This window comes from Chaetodon trifascialis, chromosome 5 (genome assembly GCF_039877785.1).
Source record: "Chaetodon trifascialis isolate fChaTrf1 chromosome 5, fChaTrf1.hap1, whole genome shotgun sequence".
Classification (NCBI taxonomy): domain Eukaryota; kingdom Metazoa; phylum Chordata; class Actinopteri; order Chaetodontiformes; family Chaetodontidae; genus Chaetodon; species Chaetodon trifascialis.
In genome coordinates this window covers 23,428,447-23,449,706 of record NC_092060.1, presented here as the reverse complement: position 1 = coordinate 23,449,706, position 21,260 = coordinate 23,428,447, and the positions used below count along the sequence as shown (strand labels likewise).

Below are 21,260 nucleotides of genomic sequence, written 5' to 3'. Positions count from 1 at the left end.
AGAGCCAGCAGGGGAATACCGGAAAAGTGACTGTTTTCAAAATAAAAACAAAGTTCTTTTTTTTTTTAATCTATTTTTTTTCCCAGTCAAAGCACTTTTTACAAGTCATAAAAGGAGTTCGAGGCGAGATGTGAAAGAAATGGGAAACAAGTCAATATCCGAAGACTCAAACTGATTAAACAAGTGAACACTAAGTACAGGTGGTGGTAAAATACTGCTTTAAACCTCTTAATTTGATTAAACAAATGTAAAGATTTTTATATTTTTTATAGGGTTTTTTTTATATTCAATTATCAACCATGAAAAATAATAGAATATCTTCCAAAATTATTTCAGGTTTCTTTTACATTTTTGCTGTTGCCACCACTGTGTACCACAGTTTAGATCAAATGCTGTAGCCCAGTATTTATAACAGCCTATGCTATTATTTTTGTACTTTACTGTGAGAAGTGTTAAATTAGACCAACTCAGACTGAGAGCAGATGTGACACAGGAGAGGCCTGAGGGTTAAGCTGTTTGTTGAGGGCCCAAACATGGTCGCACCACTAGTTGTGAACAAGGTCAGATTAGATTGATTGATAACCTGTGTTGACCTATTAAGAGCAATTGCAAACAAACGTTTTTCCTGGATGACTGGCTCAGAGTGAGAGGTTTAAGACTCACAGCACTTATTCAAGTACCTTAAGACTTTTTTTCATTAACTTTAAATGTGCTGCACCAGACTTTTTCAAAGTCAGAGAAACATCTCTTTTGTAAGCAAAAGCTGACAGGCTAACTGAAGTCATATAATGGGAGTGTTTTAGCAGTAATACTTGCAAGTGCAGTATAAGGCTTATAGAAATACTGACTTTGAATGAGATACTGATGCTGCTTGCTGACACTGCTGAGCATATGCAACTTGAGCACATTTTCATCTCTAATTTCATCTTACAGTTTGCAACATTATACTTAGACTTTGGGAAATTCTTTTGTTGCAGCAGTAGGTTAATCATACACATAAACATAAAATGTATTCAATAAAGAAGTATAAAGATGAAAATAAAACTAAGAGAAAAGAATGTTCCTAAAAAATATAACTAAGTATATAAACATAGAATAATAGCAATGAACATTTTTACTTGGGGGAGAGTGAAAATAATTTTTGGATTTTCAGGACTAACGTCCTAGTAAGATCTTAATATGGCATTACATAACATTTTTAATAACAAAAATTGTGAACTTTGAAATTTTATTTTGAAGGTTGGGACCAGAAGTTGTGTGTCTCACCCTTGGCAATTGACTGTGGTCATAGCCTATCAAACACAGAACAATGGACCGTGCCGTGGAAGACCGACAGGGGAGAGAAGGGTGAGGAGCCTGCGGTGGCGGGGCGGGGAACAGCTGAGCCAAACACCTCAGGGTCCTAAAAACTGGGCAGACACACTGCAGACAGACTGGAAGATTATGGATACAAGCCTATTAATGGCAGCAAATATAGAAACTTGTTGAAGAAATAGCCATAAAATATCCATAATCCGTGTATTTCTTACCTAAAACAAATTCACTGCAAATATTTCCCAGATTTATTTTCAAACACATATATTCAGCAGCAGTTAGTTTCAGAATTTGAAGTCCTTCTATCAGTTAAAAAAATTAACTGTAGTTGTATTGACATCTCCCTGGATACCAAGCAGAACTCCTAGATGACTGGGGTATTGGGAATACCAATGATGATCAAGAGACCTTTGGAAGGACCAATCATCTTCTGATTTGAGGAAGCGCTGGCCAATCGGCATCAAGAATCACTTTGCGTGCGCTTGCGTGCCCTGAATGTGTCATGAAGAGAAAGAAATCACGATAAACCAAGCCTCTCAAGGAAGGAGCTTACTGGTCAGTAATTACATCATCAGGTGGTTTATTAATTAATTGGTTAACTTATGATGATTATTAAATATTTTTTTGCTGTAATTGTTAGCTGGCTGCTTTCTTACGAGCTAAAGTTTCCTATATTCTGTGGATGAACCGCTAATGGGTCTTGTCCGTTAGCAAGCCGTAAGATCCCTAACGTCAATCGGAGTTAGTCCCCTTTGCTTATCTGTCAAATTTGTCTATCAGGCAGACTTTTAGGTTCGGTTTTTAATTAGCAGTTAGTCTGTTTGAATAACGGATATAAGTCCGACAATGGATGTTTGAAATACTGTAAATGAGGTTATGTAGTTAATGCTAAGGTTAACGAAGTAGCTAGCTAGCTTGATTTGGGCTTGTAGCTAATTTCGTCTCCTCTCCCACACAGCAGGTCTCTCTGCCGTGAAGTGTTAGTGAACACCGTCAAACCAGCAGGTTAAAACCATTCCTGGCGCCTCTGTGACTGAAAATGGCAAAGGGAGACACAGATATGGACAGGTAAGGTTAGCCAAGCGTAGCAGTCTGAATGTGTTTTAGCTAACGTCAATTCAAAAGCCTCATGTCACAAAGTCAAAGTCAGACTCAGGTTTGGATATGGAGTCTGACAGGCATTTATCAGGCACGTATTTAGCTAATTTAAAATATCACACGCACATTAGCAATAAAGAAAGGTGTTATCCTTCCATCCACATAACTCAGTTCAATTTAAAAATACAACTGTATTAGACCCAAGTGGCACATTAAGATTGTCCATAATGAGCATACAGATTTGTAGCATGTGTGCACCTAAAGCTAAAACTACCTAACAAAGAGAGTTGAAAAAATATTCAGTATGCAGTCAAATCTATGAAAAAGAGGGTTGAAGGGACAAGAACAAATGGAATAAATACAACAGCAGTAACAATTTGATACTAGGAGATCCTCACTATCTGACAACTTGAGGGGTACAAACTAGTAACTTGGTCCCTCAAATGATCGAAATTGTCATCACAACACATGCCCAGCTCTGTAGTCTTGTTAACCTTAGTAATTATTCTTTGTTGATGCTCAGATTTGTCTTGATTCATTTTTCTTTCAGGTCGATTAGTCTTGAGGAGTTTGAAGAGTTGTCAGATTCTGGCAGTGACTATGAGGCCACGATGAAAGCCACAAAGCGGAGAAAACAGGCAGTCGTTGAACCTCGGGTAAGTTATCTTATTCTCTCTCAAAATGGTTAACTCTCACTTAGATGTTATTCATTTATATTATTCTCAAGGGAGTAGATTTGGGTGAAGACCTTGTCTAAGATTGGTATTATGATATTGAATCAAGTCATAACTGCCGATTTTTTTATTTTTATTTTTTTTCAATTTTTCTTACAGGAGACCAAAAAAGCTTAACTTGAGTCATAATAACTGCAACACTGTGGTAGACGTTTGATTTAAGCCTACGCCTTATCTTGTCATGGCTATCACTAATTCAGTTGACTACGTCGATTCACTTTAAATCCGCCCCCATTTCTCTTTGATCTCAAGCCACCCAAGAGACCCAGGCGTAAAACTGCAGTGAGGGTGACGTCTAGCCCCGGTGGTAGCCCCATCCCCACTCCCCCAGACCCCTCCCTGCAGCAGCTGCACCCCCGGGAGATCCGCAGGCAGGCCTCCCCTAGACCTGTGACGGGAGTGAATGAGGGGAGCCAGGTCATCAGTGCAGGGGATATCTATGATGCTGTCTGCTCTGGAAAGACTGCCATGGTGGTGAGCAAACCCTGAGCTGCAGAACACAGGGGGAAGGGGGTGTAGAAATAACCACATGAGGGGAGGGAGGTGCTGAAGGAGGCATGGGTAATGAGAAGAGAAACAAGGCTCTAAGAGCCAACAATGAGAGCGATTATCATCTGCTGTCAGTGGCTGACTGATGTGACCCTACAGAATTGCCTTTGATAGGCAAAGAGGAAAAGGTGGTTTCACTCGGTTGTGTAGTCAATGATTGACGGCATGCGTCCATCCCAACCATTGTTGTACTGTGCCCAGTCTCTTCTGGTTAAAGACTAGAAAAGAAGGACCACATAACAATAGAAAGGCAAAAAAAAAAAAAAAATGTGGTGAGCAACAATAAAAAGAGTCTGTCGCTACAGTAAAGGGCAGCAGCACAATACAGATGGTGATTCTGGGTGAAGGCCCACTTTCATACAGCACATTCAGCAAATCTGGCAAACTGCAGTTCATAAGATTTTCCTCTGCTACACAAAGGTTTCTCAGTTCTAGGCTAAATTTTACATCCCGCCTCTACTACATTTCCAGTTTATTTCATCTAACAAACACTATGTATGCTGTTAATATCAACATAACAGATGTTTTGAAGTCGTCTCTTTTTAAGTGTAATGGTGCCATGGTTGCCAAATATGATTATGCAAAGGCGATAGTGAATGAAACTGGAATTTAAAATGAAAATATAAGGAAGGGACAAAGTTGGGCCATACGGACTCACATATGTTACTGCGAAAAAACACAAAAGGCTGCTGATAAGAAAGCTTAAAGCTGGGATCCATACTATTATTTAAATGACATACTGTTATTATATCCCTTTGCCCTTTCATCTGAGCTCAGGCTTCTCATTGGCTGCCGTCTCCCTGTCAATCTTTAGACGGTGGTGGATGAGTGGCTGGATGGCTACAAGCGAAGCCGAGAAGCAGGCCTGCTGATGCTCATCAACTTCATTGTTCAGTCCTGCGGATGCAAAGGTCAGTGGTTGAGAGGAAGCCCCGAGATGAGGGGTCAGGGTCAAAGTTCAAGAGATTATCTTTCCAATTTCAGCTCAGGCAATGATCAGCAGTCGACTATTGATCTCCCAGTATGGTAACGATGCAACATCTAGGTGCTGTGTTAATCCTTCGTCTGTTGGCAATACACCATTCATTCATAATGTGAGACGCGGCATGAACGTTTCATTCTTTGGTCCAGGTGTGGTCAGCAGAGAGATGTTTGACACCATGCAGAATGCTGAAATCATCAGCACATTAACCAAAGAGTTCAATGAGGTGAGAAAAGGAGAAAACTCGTTCAGAGACATAGGTGACATTTGTTTGAATAAATCCTAAAAGTAGATTATTCTTGCAGGTCTGCAAGTGTGAATCTAGTTCATAGTCTTTGAAATATCCTCTCACTTTTAATAATCCAGATGGCATTTGCAGAGAAAGTCAAACCGCCTCCATATCCCATGAGATTATTATTCAAAGGATGGGGTACAGCGTGATGGAGCGCACTGATTAAAATCTAATGCTGATAAATGGACATATTAATGAGTTAATTACTTTGTTTGGCTACTGATGTGATTGTCATTAGCAGGGCCAACCACTGGCTTCTGCCTCAAATAACTATACTAAGCACAGTGTGAGATGTTTCCTCCATTTTTTTTGTTTCCTTTCATCCTCCAGGATTCAGTGAACTACCCTCTGTGCACCCCAGGCCCCCAGCTGAAGCGTTTCAAAGCTGGCCTGTTCGAGTTTGCTCGGGTTCTGGTGCGCTCCTGTCAGAATAGCTTCATCTATGACGAGTACCTTTTCACCTCCCTCCTGGCCCTGCTCACTGGTCTGTCTGACTCCCAGGTCAGAGCCTTCAGACACACCAGTACCCTGCTTGGTAAGCACATTGGGACAATACAGGCCCATGAGAAGGAAAACAACACACACGCTCAAAACTGGTTTCGTAAGGAGAATTTTTTTCACTTGTTTAAGAGTCAGTAGGGTGCAAAGCTGCCCTCCATCCTCCGTGCCTGTGATACTGTAGGTTTTTCTCCTGCTTTTATGGGAGGCAGAACAAACTGCTCCATTCAGCTGGCATCTGTTTTAGTTGCTGGAGAAGCTCTTTTGTTTCTCAGAATGTGCTCCTCCTGTATAGCTTGCTTTTGTTGTTTCTCATTGTTTTATTTTTTTTCTTCAAGATCGGATCCATTTCTTCCCTCTGTTAAACCAAGCCACAAAATGAAATACATCTTATCTTTAATGTGATTAGGCTGTTAAGCACTGTGCATTAGTGGCAAGATTAGTGGTGAGGATTTGCCTTTGGACACATGCTGATAGTTTATCGTAAATAAGCCACTGTCTAAATATGGACAGTGACGGTACCTATTGTGTGCAACATTCTTCTGCATTATAATAATGAAATCTAATTAAAAGAATGGGTGTCATGTTTAGTGAAAGCAACAAATCACCCGCCTTTCCCCCTCAGATTGACCCTGTTTACATGTACTTCTGTCAGTCTTATCTAGCCTTGTCTATCTGCATGTTTTTCTCTGTTAGCCATGAAGTTGATGACTGGGCTGGTGGAAGTAGCTGTTACAGTGTCTGTTCAGCTGCGGACCACCCAGCGGCGTTACGACATGGAGAACAGCAAGAGGGCGCATGACAGAGCCTCTGACAGACTGGAGGAGCTGCAGGCCTCCATCAATGAGGTGACATGTTCACATAAACACTGGCATGAGTGCAGACACAGCCACTTTCACAGACTAAGAATGACAGGACATGAAGTGACATCGGCTTTGTAGAGAGAGTCTTAAAGGACACTCAGGACAGCGCTGAGAGCCAATGTCTTCGAAGTGACTTAGACTGTTCAGCATGTAAACCCTTTAAGCAGGTTTGCAGCAGGTCCTTGGTAACAATACACCAATGCTTTCCATGCACAACGCAGGTTGTTTATTTGAAATTGGGTTTGAAATGCTCGTTTTTTTTACCACCCAAATAGATTTTCCAAATTAAATAAGTCAAAAGATGATGATTTGCTAGCCAGTGCCTGGCTAATAGAGTAGAGGAGGTTGAGCCAGAATTCATAAAAAGTCCAAGATGTGAAGATAGGTACTTTAATCAAGGACAACAAGTAGTTCACGTGCTTAGTGTTACTGTTAATGTTGGTGAAGTAGCATCAGGAATGAAACAAGGGACGTCGATGTGACAATAACAATATCACTCCTACCCTCACTGATAGAATCGATCACTAGAATGTTAAAGACTAATGACATTGAATCGATCACTAGAATGTTAAAGACTAATGACATTGAATCCTCAGTCACTAAAAATCCTGGAAAAAGGTGGATATGAGGAACATTTTTAGCTGTGAGGAAAAAAGATTTCCCAGCCGACCCACAGACTATATCCAGAGGAGGTTAAACACAAATGGAACAGGAATCTGAGCCCGGGCCACTGATTTACTCACAGTCTTGGTCGTGTGCGTTTATATGCATGTGTTTCAAATGTGTGCGTTGTAGCTGTGTGAGAACAGACAGGAAATAGCCTCCATGATGAACAGCACATTCCGAGGTGTGTTTGTGCACCGCTACCGGGACCGGCTGCCTGAGATCCGGGCGGCTTGTATTGAGGAGTTGGGCATGTGGCTGAAAATTGACCCCGAAGACTTCCTCAATGACGGATGTCTGAAATACCTGGGATGGACGCTGCATGACAAGGTAAACACATACACAGGTCTAGACGGTGGACGATACATGTCAGGTTGAAGTATCTTTAATGTCATTTCACCACTCTTCTGCCCCCAGCAGGCCAGCACTGGAGATAGCAGCATATAGGGAATAGGGTTTTCCAAATGAAGCAGCTTTTTATTTTAAATTCATGCTTATAGGCTTTGGCAGCCTGTCACACCAGACACGACTGTACAATATGTGCAAACAGACACAGAAAGGCTCACATACACACACTCACACAAAGAGAAATGTCCACAGTGAGCAGACTTGGGCATCAGTCTGCATGCAGGTTGTGGAGGGTGTGTTACTGTACGCTCTTCTTCTTTCCCTCAGCAAAGTCCAGTGCGTCTGCAGTGTGTGCGTGCCCTGCAGGGTCTGTACCAGGAGAAGGAATTCATTGGACGCCTGGAGCTTTTCACCAGCAGATTTAAAGTGAGGCTTCCCTCTGGATTGGACTCACATCTCATTTAGTGCCTCTTTTCTCCCTCCTTGTTCCCTCCTGTCTGTCTGTCTGTCTGTCTGTCTGTCTGTCTGTCTGTCTGTCTGTCTGTCTGTCTGTCTGTCTGTCTGCCTGCCTGCCTGCCTGCCTGCCTGCCTGCCTGCCTGCCTGCCTGCCTGCCTGCCTCAACATCTCTCTTTAATCTTTTGTTTCAGCTTATTGTATTGTTTCTGTTTTGTTGCCTGCCTCTGCCTCTCCTCTGTCTCTCTTCGCTGACTTGTGTGCCCCATCCTCGTTTTTTTTTTCTATTTTTATTATTATTGTTATTATTATTATTCTACTTTTTATTTTTTTGCCTTTTTGGTTACACTCCCCCCAATTCCTGTTTTTTTTTTTAAGTCTCTTCCTTTGTCTGGGCATGTCTGGGTGCGTTAATTGCTGCCAATTACTGATTTTTAATAAGCTCTTCTCAAACACATTAAAACCCTCCTAAGCCACATGTGCTGCAGCAGATAAATGTTTTTGGCTCAGTCATTAGAGTGTGTGTATGTGTGTGCGTCTGTGTCTGTGCGAGTGGGTGCATTTTTGCATATCTGTGCGTGTCTCTTTTTATGTCTGTTGGTCTGCTGGCATGGTTGCGCTTTTGTCCGTGTGCATGCGTGTGCCTCTTCATATCTGAATGTCTGTGTGTATGTGCATTTAGGAGAGGATGCTCAGCATGGTGCTGGACAAGAACCCAGACGTGGCAGTGGAAGTGGTCAATCTGTTACTGCTGATCCAACAGTGAGGGGCTTCTCTGTCTCTGGTTGTTCTCTGTGCCACTATCTTCAACATACAGTACAGGAATTTCATTTTAGTCGATCAAAGCAGACCAAATATAGTAAATTTGACTCATCCAAGTGCCCGTTCTTCTGCCCATTTGAAGGTCAGAGGATTTTGCATCAAATCCCTGAATGATAAATGCTTCAAGACCCCTGAGTAAAACATTTTCTCTCTGAAAAGTGGTGCACACTCACACTCAGGCAGAATTCTCACCTGAAATGTCAGGTGAAAATAACCAAATACTGTAAATATATCCTGGGTCCACCAATGATTCCATGTCCAGTGTCTCAGCACTCGAAATGAAATGGTTACTCATGGCTGTGATAACACTCTTTGTCATTTATACTGATGATTCACAGGATGAGTCACGATGTCTCACGCTGGCCCACATCTCACACCACTGACTCAAGTCCGATATAAATTAGATGTTTTTAGGATTCATTAACAAGAGAGATGAAATGTGGTAGTGACATTTCATCACACATAAAATGCTGCACGAATCTTTCTCAGTAAGCACAGTGCTTGATGGCAAAGCTTGGAGTGTAAGCTGAGTTTGGGTTTTGACCTGTGTTTGTTATCATGGGTGACGTGTGAAGGAGCACAGAGGAAGGCCTCAGAGAAGAGGAGTGCAGCCACATCTATCCCCTGGTCTACGCTTCACACAGAGGCCTGGCGTCTGCAGCCGGCAGCTTCCTCTACAACAAGTACATTTTCATCCATCCTTTCCTCCTCCAAGCCTTTATTTATCTATTCATGTGTTTTCATTTCTTTATTTTTGGTTCCTATAATATGAAAATTGTTTTTGTGCGTGTGTCAGACTGAAAGGTGTGATTGCCAGTGACAGCCTGGAAAGTAATAAAAGTGACAACGCAGGCTTCTTTCAAATCCTCATCTCCTTCTACATACAGAGCGAGGTAGTGTTTCTTTCCATCTCCCCTCCACTCTAATCTGTCTCTCTCCCCCTCAGTTTGAAAGTAGAAAAATCTAACAATATCATAGAACGTATATGTATAATTTTCTTTTTTCCCACTGTTTTTTTTTTTATAATATTCTTCACCTGCTTTGGGATTTGAAGAAGCGCTGACTCTTTCACTGACTGAGCTGGAATATTTGTAAATTTATCATACATTTTGCTTGTAGAAAATTGATTAGTTGTCATTTTGTTGTAATTAAATTTTAAACAACCTTGCCAGTAATTTTAAATTCCTCATGAAGTGCTTCACTAGCCACAAGGCTTAGCAGAAAATGTTATTTGTACACCAGACACCACAAACATCCAGCTTATTGTGAACATCACAATGGCCAAATTCTCTCCAAATCCTTCTTTTTTAATGGAAACAGGCCATTTAATATCCTGTTGCAAGTGATTCAAGCATCTGTATGCGTCAAATAGTTCAGACAATAGACAACGATGGCGCACATGTACAAAAAAAGTCCCATAATGACTTTGTTTCTATACTTAACTGATCTGGTTTTGATCTGAACATTGGTCACGTTAAAGTGGTTCCACGTTGAAGTAAATTTCAAGGCAGTGGTCACTGTGGTCACAGTGGTGCTGTCTTGTGGGTCACCAAGTCAAGTCTCAAGTCAAGCCTCTTTAGCTTTTTCCCTTCAAGTCAAATAGAGTTCCAGACGAGTCTCAGCAGATGAGTCCAAGTCAAGTCCTCAAGACTCCAGTTTCCTCTTTCACATCTTAAATTCTGTATACTGAAACTCTGAATGGTGGAGAACATGATTTGGAAGTTTTGTGTCTAATATTAGTATCGAGTTTCAGCCGTAGACCACGCAGTACGTCACGAGTAACGTCAGTGATGGTGATAGCTGTTCAGAAACCTCCTGGTGCTTGACAGCTGTGCAGTGAAGGAGTAAAGTTAATCTCTAAGTCATTCACTCTCTTGACAGTTCCATGAGCATGGGGCATACCTGGTGGATAGTCTGTGGGGTGTAGCAGGATCTGAGCTGAGGGACTGGGAGACTATGACAGCACTCCTGCTGCAGGAGGATGGTAAGGAACAAGACGTGACTGTGAACACACCACCTCAGCTGCATCAGTGCATAGAGCTCAGTTAAGCACCAGCGTACCATAATAATTCATAGACCTCTCATGTTGCTCCCTCGCTGTCTCATTGTGTAGTCCCAACCACCGCCCACTCAGTTCTGCACCTGTTTGTCCCTTTGTGTTGTCAGGTCTGATGTATGAGGAGGAGGGTGCTCTGATAGAGCTGATGATGTGTGCTATCAGACAGGCAGCAGAGGCAACCCCACCTGTTGGGAGAACTCAGGGCAAGAAGGTGGTGACAGACAAATAGATGATAATTCTGACTCATTTGTGTTATGGAACCGCGGAGCTTGTGGGCGAGAGAAATGTCATTTGTTTTTACTTCAAATGGTACCAATCATACAAACCTCAAGAGTGTTAAAGCCACAATATATGACTTTGTTGCATGAAACAGGAATAGATTAAATACACCACATCAGTCTGAACCAGGAAATACTGTTTCCTGATATTTTCACTGCAGTTTTCACACATTTGTTTTTGGTTACCTCAGCCTCGAGCTTCATGCCATTTCATATTAAGATAGCTTATCACGCCGAGTGACAAATGCTGCTCATGAACCTTTTTTTAAGATGAAAAACTGCATATTTTAACTCTAGATGTTCACAGTGTTTTGAAAAAATGGATTCTTTTGTTGTTTGTAATTTACTCACCTGTAGTCACATTACGTTGAACACATAGGAAACACACTCTGCCATGATATCTGAATGCCTTTAATCCTCACACATGCAAGTCTACGTGGCTGAACTGCTGTCCTATGACTCCTCCCTGAACGTACATGTGGGATTAGATCCTGAATATGAAGGATAAGAAGGTCCAGGAACAAGACAAGAGACGTATCACTGCGCACTTCGTCCCTCTACTGCCACAGCTGCTCGCCAAGGTACATTCTGCACCAAATAGTCACGCAGTATTACTTTCATGATATAGTTCTACCTCATATTACAGTGAGAATGAAGGTGAAGTATACATCGACAGTATTTTTTTTCTCCTCACTGACCTGCAGTACTCAGCAGATGCAGGGAAGGTGAGCCTCCTTTTCAAAGCTCCCCTCTACTTTGACCTGGAGATGTACCGCAGCGCTCCGCGGCTGGAGAAGGTAAGAGCGTGACCAACGTAATTCATTAACCTGAATAGATGATTAAAATCTAATTGGAAATTATATCTTGTTCCCTCTGAATAGTTACCCTGCTCCAGAATTTTCCCCCCATTCCTGCCTCAACAGGATTTTATTCTAAAGATGTCTGTATGAGAAATGAAAGAAGGACTTCAGCTGCTGGTGCTCAGAGAGAGATATTTTAATGACTTCAGTTCTATTTAGGCTTCACAGTTAAGGACCTGGCATGTTCAAGTTATTAATACAAGCACAATAAATGAAAAATGGTTATTAAGCTAAATATTAGGGGAAAAATAAACAGAGCAGAAAGTCTGTCACGTCAAAAGGAACAAATGTCAACAATGACTAACCTGCTTGTCAGGCACACCATGAGGCTTGATTTAATGAGCTCACCTGTGGCAGATTGCCTCAGACAGCAGACGCTGAAGCAGTGGTGGCAGGGAGGGCACATAATGGACAACCAGCAGGGATGTGAGGCTACGCTTACATGTAGCAGGGTGTTTTGGAAAACAGATATTTTGGCCCCTCCGTTTTCAAAAATAACATCTCGCATACAACATCATTTTCAAAAATGTTGTTGTTTACATGAACCTGGATGAATACGCTGTCAAGCGCCATCATAACTATACCAAACCTATGGTCGCGAGTGTAAAGATAGGTCTCTCACATGACGTTAAGTGTTTTCAGTCGCATTTTGTGACGTTTCGGAACCCTGTTTACACGCCAACACATAACCAACGTTTTCAGAAATCTCCATTTTGGCCGGAGTTTTTAAAAATGATCGTTTTCCGTGAAAAAAACTCAAATTTATCACCACAAGAGACATTTATACAAGATGTAAGTGATTTAGTGGCATTCAGGTGGTCATTGGGTGTGTATTATGGAAGGAATGCAGTGAAAATATAGCACAAGAAGTGTACTCCGTAAAGATTTACCCACTAACTTGCCTCCATTTATAAAAAATGAGGAGCCCATCCCTGTCCTGGGCATTTAAGTTTCCCTAATAATCATTAATACTTTCTGATTAACGTCAGTGTTTTTGAGTGAGGGGAGAAAAACTGTCCAAAGCAGTACATACAGTTCATGTTCTACTTTACCTTTTCTTCTTCCATGTGGGCCTTTTCCTCCTCTCTCTGTCAGCATCTGGACCTGCTGCTGTGTGAGATATGTGGTATTGTGGCAAAGCACACAGAGGTCACAGTGTTGGAAGCTTGCGCCCACCTGGCCAGCACCTTTTGTTCCGACCGCTACACCTTCTCCAGCCGCGCACACCTGGCGTTCAGCCAGCTGCTGGACGACCTGACCGAGCGCTTCAACACCTACTTAAGTGACATACTGCAGGTGGGAGAGCATGTCAGTGAGGCTTGCATGCATGCAAATATGGCATGTTAAGAAGTGCGTGATAAAATACTTTTTGTCCTCCCTATTTGTATCAATTCAGCAGCATTAACTACGGCCTCCAAAAAGGTAGGATTTACAGGAGGACTGCTGTATTAGACTGCATTACTTTTAGCCAAGTGTACCTAATAAACTGGCAGCTGAGTGTATGCTTACATATTGCTGTCGAGGTCCCAGTTCATGTATCTATCCTTCATTGGCAATAGAAACTACTCAGTCTGGGATGTTGTTAAGGTAAAATAGCATCTTTTTTAACACATATCAGTCTCCAGTGTACAATATGTACCATTTTATTGATTTCAGTCATCCATAAAAGCATAACTGTATGTAATTAAATTCTGAAAACACAGGACGTTGCGATGCACCTGTTCTCTCAAGAGTGTATCTGTATGTGTGGGTTTGTGTACTTAGGGTAATGCAGATGATGATGACGTATACAGTGCAGCCACTGCCTTGAAAAGGATTGCAGCCTTGAGCAGGTAAATGTGTATTCTTACAGTACACACAGCAGTACTACAGAGTATTTCTGACACCGAGGTGTGTGTCTGTTTCCCAGCGCAATGGACCTGACAGGCTGGAAGCTGTTCGACTCCTGCCTGGAGCTTCTTAAGCACAGGATGGAGTCCAGAGAGCTCGACGAGGAGGTCTGTGATACAGTCACACGTTCTGATATTTGAGGGGGAGTGTTGCGTTGTGATACGCGTTTATACAACCTCTGAATTTGCTGATCTGAAGTAAGAGCAATTTTATTTGGGCTAAATTAAGTGTTGTTTTGTGAAGGCTCAGAAGTTTTCACCTCGTCCGTTTAGTTTCATGTAGATCTGGATCTGTGTGGAAAAGTGAGGTGGAAAATATTGTATGAAGCTGATTTTTTTTTTTTTTTTTTTTCCTTTCGGATGATTTCAGCTCATGGTGTCAGCTCTGAAGTGTGCGGCCTTCCACCTGATGTGGGCTAAAGTGAATGCAGTCAACTCGACACCAGCTGAGGTGCTCATCTGACATCATTTATTGGATGTTTAGAAATAGTTTAACCTTCTCTCAGTCTGACACATACCAAGAGACCTCACGCACAAACTCAGCTCCTGCCACGCTGCACGAGATGACACGACCTGTGTGATAAGTACTACTTGTCAAATCACAGGAAACCCATGGTGGCCGTGTTTGCGGTCTGCCTGTGTACTTGTAGAGCTCTTCTCATTCATGTTGTTCAACAATTCACCAACTGCGCAGGCAGCAGATAATTAACACAACAATCTGTTAGTGTATATCCAAGCCCACAAAGACTCTCAGATAGCAAGTTTCCCACTGGTTCACAATTTATCACAATGTTTCTGATAGTTATTCTTTCTCTTTACATATTTCTCTCATTCTATCTTCACGCTCTTGTTCTCTCTTGAGCTCATTTTCACTTTTTTCTTTCTTTCACACACACCAGCGTTCCAGAGAAGCAGCATAAAGTTCCCTTCCTTGTGTTCAGGCATTTGCAAATTTTAAGTTTTAACATAGTTAAAAAAAAAAATTCACCCCCCAACAGCTGTCATGAGCAAATTAACTATTGAGACCAAAGCTATTCTTTGTACTGGGCTGTAAACAAGTTTATTTCTGCTGTAGGGTCGGGCATTTAATATGGGGGTCTCTGAGGAACGACTCTTGAGCCAACTTAGCATTGGTTTCATCTTTTTTAGCCCTGGAGGCCGCCACTTACCTGATGCTCAAAGGCCTGTTTTGAAACAGCCAACATTGCGTGTGTCATTGGCTGTGCACCCCTGGTCATAATGTCCTGATGACAGCGGCCGTCCTTGCACCTTGTTCCTGATCTCCCCACCTCTGCTTTTTGTCCTTTCGTTGCCATCTCCCCCAGGTGGAACTGAAGCATCTGAAGAAGAAGGTGCATTCGTTTTGCAGGGTTTGTCAGAACTGCCTGTCTCTGAACCAGACTGAGATCAGAAATCAGGTAAGAACTGTGTTACAGTTACCATCATCCCACTGGGAAATATCATTTTGAACACTAAGGTTTTATGTTAGTGACTTATTACAGGAAGAAAGGCTGTTTTTCCTTTTATATGCTAACATTTCTGACCACACTCGTTAAAGAGGAGGAAGACGTTCTGGTGCATGAGACTAGTTATCTCTTTTACCCTCTGACACAAAAAGAAAAAACATTTGTTGGCAAATGACTTGCTGACAAACTCAATATTACGTCCTTGTACACATCTGAGTTTTAATTTACAGAGCTGGCGAATTCTGCTGAAGTTTGTGCTCCCCCCCCCCACAGGCGTTTGAGCTGCTCTGTGACTTGCTGCTCTTGTTCAGTGCGAGTTCAGCGCGTTCTGAAACTGCCCTCCAGACGCTGGTCCACCTACCATCTGATTCCCTGCGTTCTGAGATGGCTGCTTTCATCCTGGACTACGTCTTCTCTGAGACTGAAGATGCTGAGCTCAATGGTATGGTCAACACTAACCCTTAACACATGTTTGCATAAACTGGGGCACTTTGTTTGATCCTTGTCGACAAAGTGAGCGCTGTTAAAGATGTCATCCTTTCCATTTTATAGACCACTGAATGATGGTGCTCACAAAAGGATTTTGTTTGCCTCGTGGATGCGTAGTGTTTTGGAAACTAACTGCTCAATTTCAACACTGCCAAAGTTCTCCCTGTGGACCCTACCATCATTTATGCCTGCAGACACAGTTTTTGATGTCTTGTTTTGAGAATCTGCTGCTATAACAAATCTTTTTTTTCCTGAATTTCACAATGTGCTGCCAATTCGCAAGCCAGATACCAGTCTTTCATCGTACGCTCTGTTTAGCTTGTGTCTTATCAGCACCTAAAAGCTTTCTCCATGCCTCTCCTGTCTTTCATGTTAACTATTGGTCTATTACTGCCTCATCTCGTGTCTTTATCCTGGCTTTCCTCTGTAGCTGACGGTGAGGAGGAGATGAAGATAACTCTTCTCCAGAGGAAGCGCAACCAGCTAGCCGGCTACTGTAAGCTGGTCATCTATGGGGTGCTAGACCTCAGCGCCGCCACTGATGTCCTGAAGTACTACGATAAGGTTAGGAGGGAGAGAAAGACTTTCAGGAATAATTAAGTTGTATTATCTTAGCATATGAGACAGTACTTACATCATACGCTCACATATTCATATTAAACGACTGGTTGTGTCGGTTGCACATGTTAGCAAAAATTGAAATAGGGAGTTTAGAAATTGATAATTAATAGACCACCTTTTCTTGGAGAAATTAATTGGGATAGAAATACAGGAAACATGTTCATGAAAAATTAATAATTGGGAGGATGTGTAAGAGAGTGGAGGAGGGAGAGAAAATCCATTTTAGAAGCAGCGAGGTGCCAAGAATGAGTCAGAGGGAGCAGTGGTTAAAAGAAGCACAGATGACTAGAAAAGACCGGATTATTTTTACAGGTTTAGACAGTGTCATTAATTAAACAGACTATTAATCATAACTGACGATTTTTTTTTCCTCCAGTACTTTAAAGACTTTGGCGACATCATTAAAGAGACTATAAGCAAGAGCAAGCTCATCAGTCCAGTTCAGAGCGCAAAGACTGTCTGTCTGAGTCTGCAGCAGGTTCGTATTCTCACGGCAGTAATCAGCCTCCAATTATTTCCCACTGAAATTCTTAATGTGTAGCATGATGACAATGAACTTTTAATGAATACATGAAATACCTTGAATTTGTAGTCTGTGTGGTGGAAAAGCGGTGGGAAGAAACTCCATCCAAGGTTGAATGATATGAAGGCACACAAGGCGGTGGCCTCCTGGTTAGATTAAACAGGACTGAATGCACAACAGATGGCACACAAGGTTCAACAGTCATTTCAGGTCACACACACCATAAAATACAGATATATGATAAATCGACATTACAGCTTATTATGATTAGAATACTAATGCTGCATTTTGTGAAAATTGTTAGTAGGTCAGTCAAGCTTTTGGCCAACTAGAGCTTGTTTTGCTTTATTTCTACATGCTGAATATGTCCACAGGAAAGCATCCTATCATTACATGGTGACCCAGATAGAGTTTAATATTTTTTCCTGTTAATGAGGCATTTTCTGTCCTGGGAACAGAAGCACACTATTTGGAGCGCTGTGCCCGTGTTTAAGGTGTAACTTCAGCTTCAGTCAAAATGCATCAGTCATATTTCAAGCATCTCTAAATGCAACAAAGAGAAATATGACTAAACCTATGGGTTGCCAACCTGATCGCTTTAGTGTAATATTTGGTGGTATTGATACTATTTCGGCAAAAGAACACCTGTTTTTCCTGCTATTATATTTCTCGGGAAACAGGAAATGGTGGGTATTCCTAGGAATCCTGTTTCCCGGGAGTTCCAGAGGTACATACATGTGCATCCTTTGTTTGTAAGTGGAAATCTACGCGTTTGCAATCGCTTTATTAGAACTCCATTTGGAGTGTGCCTGACAAATGTCCAGTCACAGAAAATAATAGAAAACATATAAATCCCAGAAACTTGCATTCAATTCTGTAATTGTTTAGTCAATTTAGTGCTTCATGTAGCAAATGTCTCTTATTTGGTTCAAGTCAGTTAAAACCAGCGCTTGTCACTGAAGCCCATCAGAGAACATGTGGAATTGGTATTCATCATCCATGTCTATACAACTGTCTGAATGGCATTCCTGTGGATAACATGTTTATAGTCATGTTTGTGTGTGTTCAGCTGTTCTCAGAGATGCTGATGGAGGACCACAGCAGGCAGGATCTCGCTGAGATTAGAGACTTGGCCAAGAGGCTTGCGATGAGCTTTGGCATCGATCTTCATCGTGTCCGCAAACCATTGGTGGCCCTGCACATGCAAGTAACACACGTGTCTCTGAAAAACACTGACACACACCAGCCCTATCAGGTTATCACTCGGTTTATCCAATTTTGATATTACTGTCTGACTTTCGTGCAACTGTGAGTACAGTTTGTCAGCTCTTAGAGGCAGCCACAGCTCAGTGAATGTAAAAGAAACAAACACCTCACATCTTACATGACTTCAAGTCAGAACTAGTGACAAACTGTCACACTTGAAAGTATTTTTTACATTACAGCTGTTCATTCTGTGCTGGTCTTTATGTTAGAATGGTTGTGTGTGTTGTGTTTCCTTTTAGGGACGGTATACGTTTTGCATTTCGGGAGCCACAGGAGGGAGAAGAGCCTCGCCCAAATCTGGCCTTCTTTGAGATCCTCAGCGAGTTCAGTTTCAAGCTGCTGCAGCAGGACCGCGCCCAGCTGTGAGACGCTAAGACGCACAAACTCGTCCACATCCACACAACCATGTTCACTCAAATATGACCATGTGCTTGTTGCCGGGCTTTCAGTGAGTCTCAGTAATGTAACGCAATCTAGAGCATTATATGTTTGTAACAATGGTCACACCATCCCACTGTCCTGAATCCAGTGTTTCAGAGGTTTCATGGCTGCATGTTACATTTCAGTACATTCGTTGGCATCATTACAGGGTCACAGCAAAGAAAAACAATTTTCTCCTCAAAGAGGAAAAAAAACCACCAGTTTTGACTTTATTTGATATCTGAACAATATTACAGTGAAACTTATTCATTATTAGTGGTGTGAATGGGACTTTGGTTAATGTATTAGTTTATATTGAATTTGATTGGATTCAACATAAATTTACAGAAACCTGAAGAAGCTGAATCAATAAATATTAACAAAGGTTTCTGAGTCTTTGTCCTCATCTCCCTGCCTCTCTGTCATCCCCTCCCAGTACTGCATTTCTGAAAGCACAGTGTCCCAATGCTGCCCTCTCCTGGCCGTCAGTCAGAATGTATCAGCGTTCCCTGGAGGGCCGCTCCTCTTCCAAACTCAGAGAGCCGGAGGAGGGAGGTGCTGGCCCCTCACATGACACCCCTGTAGCTAAACGCAAGAGGACCACGGCTCAGGGTGAGATGGACACATGTGTGTATGGATACACAGCACATGTTATCAGTAATGCTTAAAAAGGTGCTACATGAATGATCTCACATTTGAAAGCCTGAAACCAGAGTGTTTGTATTCTCACTTGACAAAATGATACTCCAATTGTCAGTCTCTCTTGGCTGACTAACTGATTGGCTCTTGGGAAATGAGTTTTTGCCTCGTCCAGGTCCAGCGTCCAGCACAATCAGAGATTCCTGGTCGGACAGCAGCAGTATGTTCAGCCACCTGCACACCCCAGTCCTCACTTCCACTGTCCAGAGAGAGCAAGCCAAGCAGCCGGCCTCCAGGAAACCCAGAGCCGCAAAGTCTGATATTGGCAGCGGCTTAACTGAGCCAGAGTCTGAGGATGAATTCTCCTCGGGGTAAGTTGAGTTTTATCATCAACACATTTGCAGTGTCTACTATCTCGATTTCAGAGGTTCGGATATTACTGCCAGGCACCTGCCAAATGCTGAAAATTGCCAAAGGGCAATCACTTTGTCTGTCCACCAGCCAAAAATCAGCCACTGTCTGTTCAGAACAGAACAGACAGTGAACAGTTTGTGCAGTGTAACTGAGCAAAAGGCTGCTCAGTATTTGACCCCACCAGTCACTGTGGTCAGCAGAAGAAAAGCCTTATTTCTCTGGGCTCATGTTGCAGCTGCAGACACATTTGTGACTGAAGACCCTGCTAACAATATTTTTTGTTATCAGAATAGATTTGTACAGTTAATTACTAGATAAATACTGTGTATAGATGGGAAGAAGGACCATTTCAGCACCCAGGCAGAAATTGTAGTAGCATCAGACAAAGACTTCACAGCTGCCAAATTTACCTGCTGCTGTTCTGCAGGACCCAGATGCGAAAGGTGAAGCCCATCAAACGACGCCAGCCCTTGTCAAGCAAGACCAGCTCCAGTTTGGATCAGCAAGACCTGAACTCCCACCTCACCTTGTTAAGACTGATCTCAGAAGAGAATCCAAACTGTTTCACAGCAGAGTTTTTTAATATTTAGAGAATGTGAATATTTGTCTCATGTCCTGATAGCTGTTGTGTTTTTCTCTCCAGACTGTCTCTGATTGAGGACAACAATGAAGAAAGAGAAGAGCCTGAGATTGAGGATTACGACAGTGACTCTGATCGTGAATCTATTTATACGCTGGTAAAAAAATGTTGGTCATGCCATTTTAGAATAAATTCCACACTAATTTACATCAGGTTTACTGTACTTACGTTAATGAGTCAGTTTTAAATTCTACATTTTAAAGTTTTTTTTTTTTAACTATTCACCACTTAACCTTGTGTCAGACAGCCCTTTCTGATGGGAAACTATTCACACACACACACACACACACACACACACACACACACACACACACACACACACACACACACACACACACACACACACACACACACACACACACACACACACACACCATGTCATCAGCAGTTATAAACAGAATAAAATTGGAGTCTTACCATTGATGATATCACCATGTCAAGCAGGACAGTCCAGCCAACGTGACCAAACCCAAACATTATCTCCAGATTTTGTCTGAACCCATAGATGGACTCGGTTTCCACTATGTAGTCCACAGCTGTCAGCATTTATATTAAAGTGTGATCAGTGCTTTACTATTGTGCGTACTTAAGTGTCTTTGAAGGGTGATGCATTCACTTACTGACGTATGTGCTGAAATGCATTTGAAGTACTTTAAGTTTAAGGGCTACATTCCTGACAAGCTCAAACTTTTTTCATTGTGTTTGTGCTTTGCAGCCCTCCACACGTCACACCTCGGCCAGTGTCCTGGACGAGCTCTTTGAGTGAGGGCAGAGACCCGTACCGTCCTGGGAACAGCAGTTCTTTTTGATTAATACATTTCTTCAACACCTCTGCGCTTTCAGTGATTTAAGTACAGTTTAGTGTACTAAGTGTTCGGACCACCTGTTCTTCTAAATGACCCCTCACTGAGTTCACCTATCAGATCTATTTGTTGGAGGTTAAAGACAAAAGCAAAATGGTGATTATGAAAGTTATCAAAGTTGTTATCATTCGCTGTATTAGGAATGTTTATGTTTTGAACACGAAATACACCAAATGTGTGAGGCTGGCAGCAAGACAAAAGTCTCTTTCTGAGTTC

General features: G+C 42.1%; 1 protein-coding gene across 1 annotated transcript; it reads left to right on the top strand.

Annotated features, from left to right (window-relative positions):
- The first annotated feature begins 2,353 nt into the window (after positions 1-2,353).
- Positions 2,354-21,092, top strand: LOC139331482 (cohesin subunit SA-1-like). The gene is made up of 31 exons (XM_070962956.1): positions 2,354-2,382; positions 2,972-3,068; positions 3,399-3,620; positions 4,510-4,606; positions 4,827-4,903; positions 5,300-5,504; positions 6,164-6,315; positions 7,126-7,323; positions 7,669-7,767; positions 8,478-8,557; positions 9,193-9,300; positions 9,414-9,510; positions 10,499-10,601; positions 10,784-10,887; positions 11,443-11,535; positions 11,659-11,751; positions 12,910-13,110; positions 13,579-13,646; positions 13,724-13,811; positions 14,074-14,154; positions 15,029-15,121; positions 15,443-15,611; positions 16,089-16,222; positions 16,656-16,757; positions 17,872-18,005; positions 18,308-18,430; positions 18,925-19,100; positions 19,303-19,498; positions 19,969-20,070; positions 20,185-20,278; positions 20,897-21,092. The coding sequence occupies exons 1-31, from the start codon at positions 2,354-2,356 to the stop codon at positions 20,945-20,947; spliced, it is 3,666 nt and encodes a 1,221-aa protein (XP_070819057.1). The 3' UTR covers positions 20,948-21,092.
- The last annotated feature ends 168 nt before the right edge of the window (positions 21,093-21,260 follow it).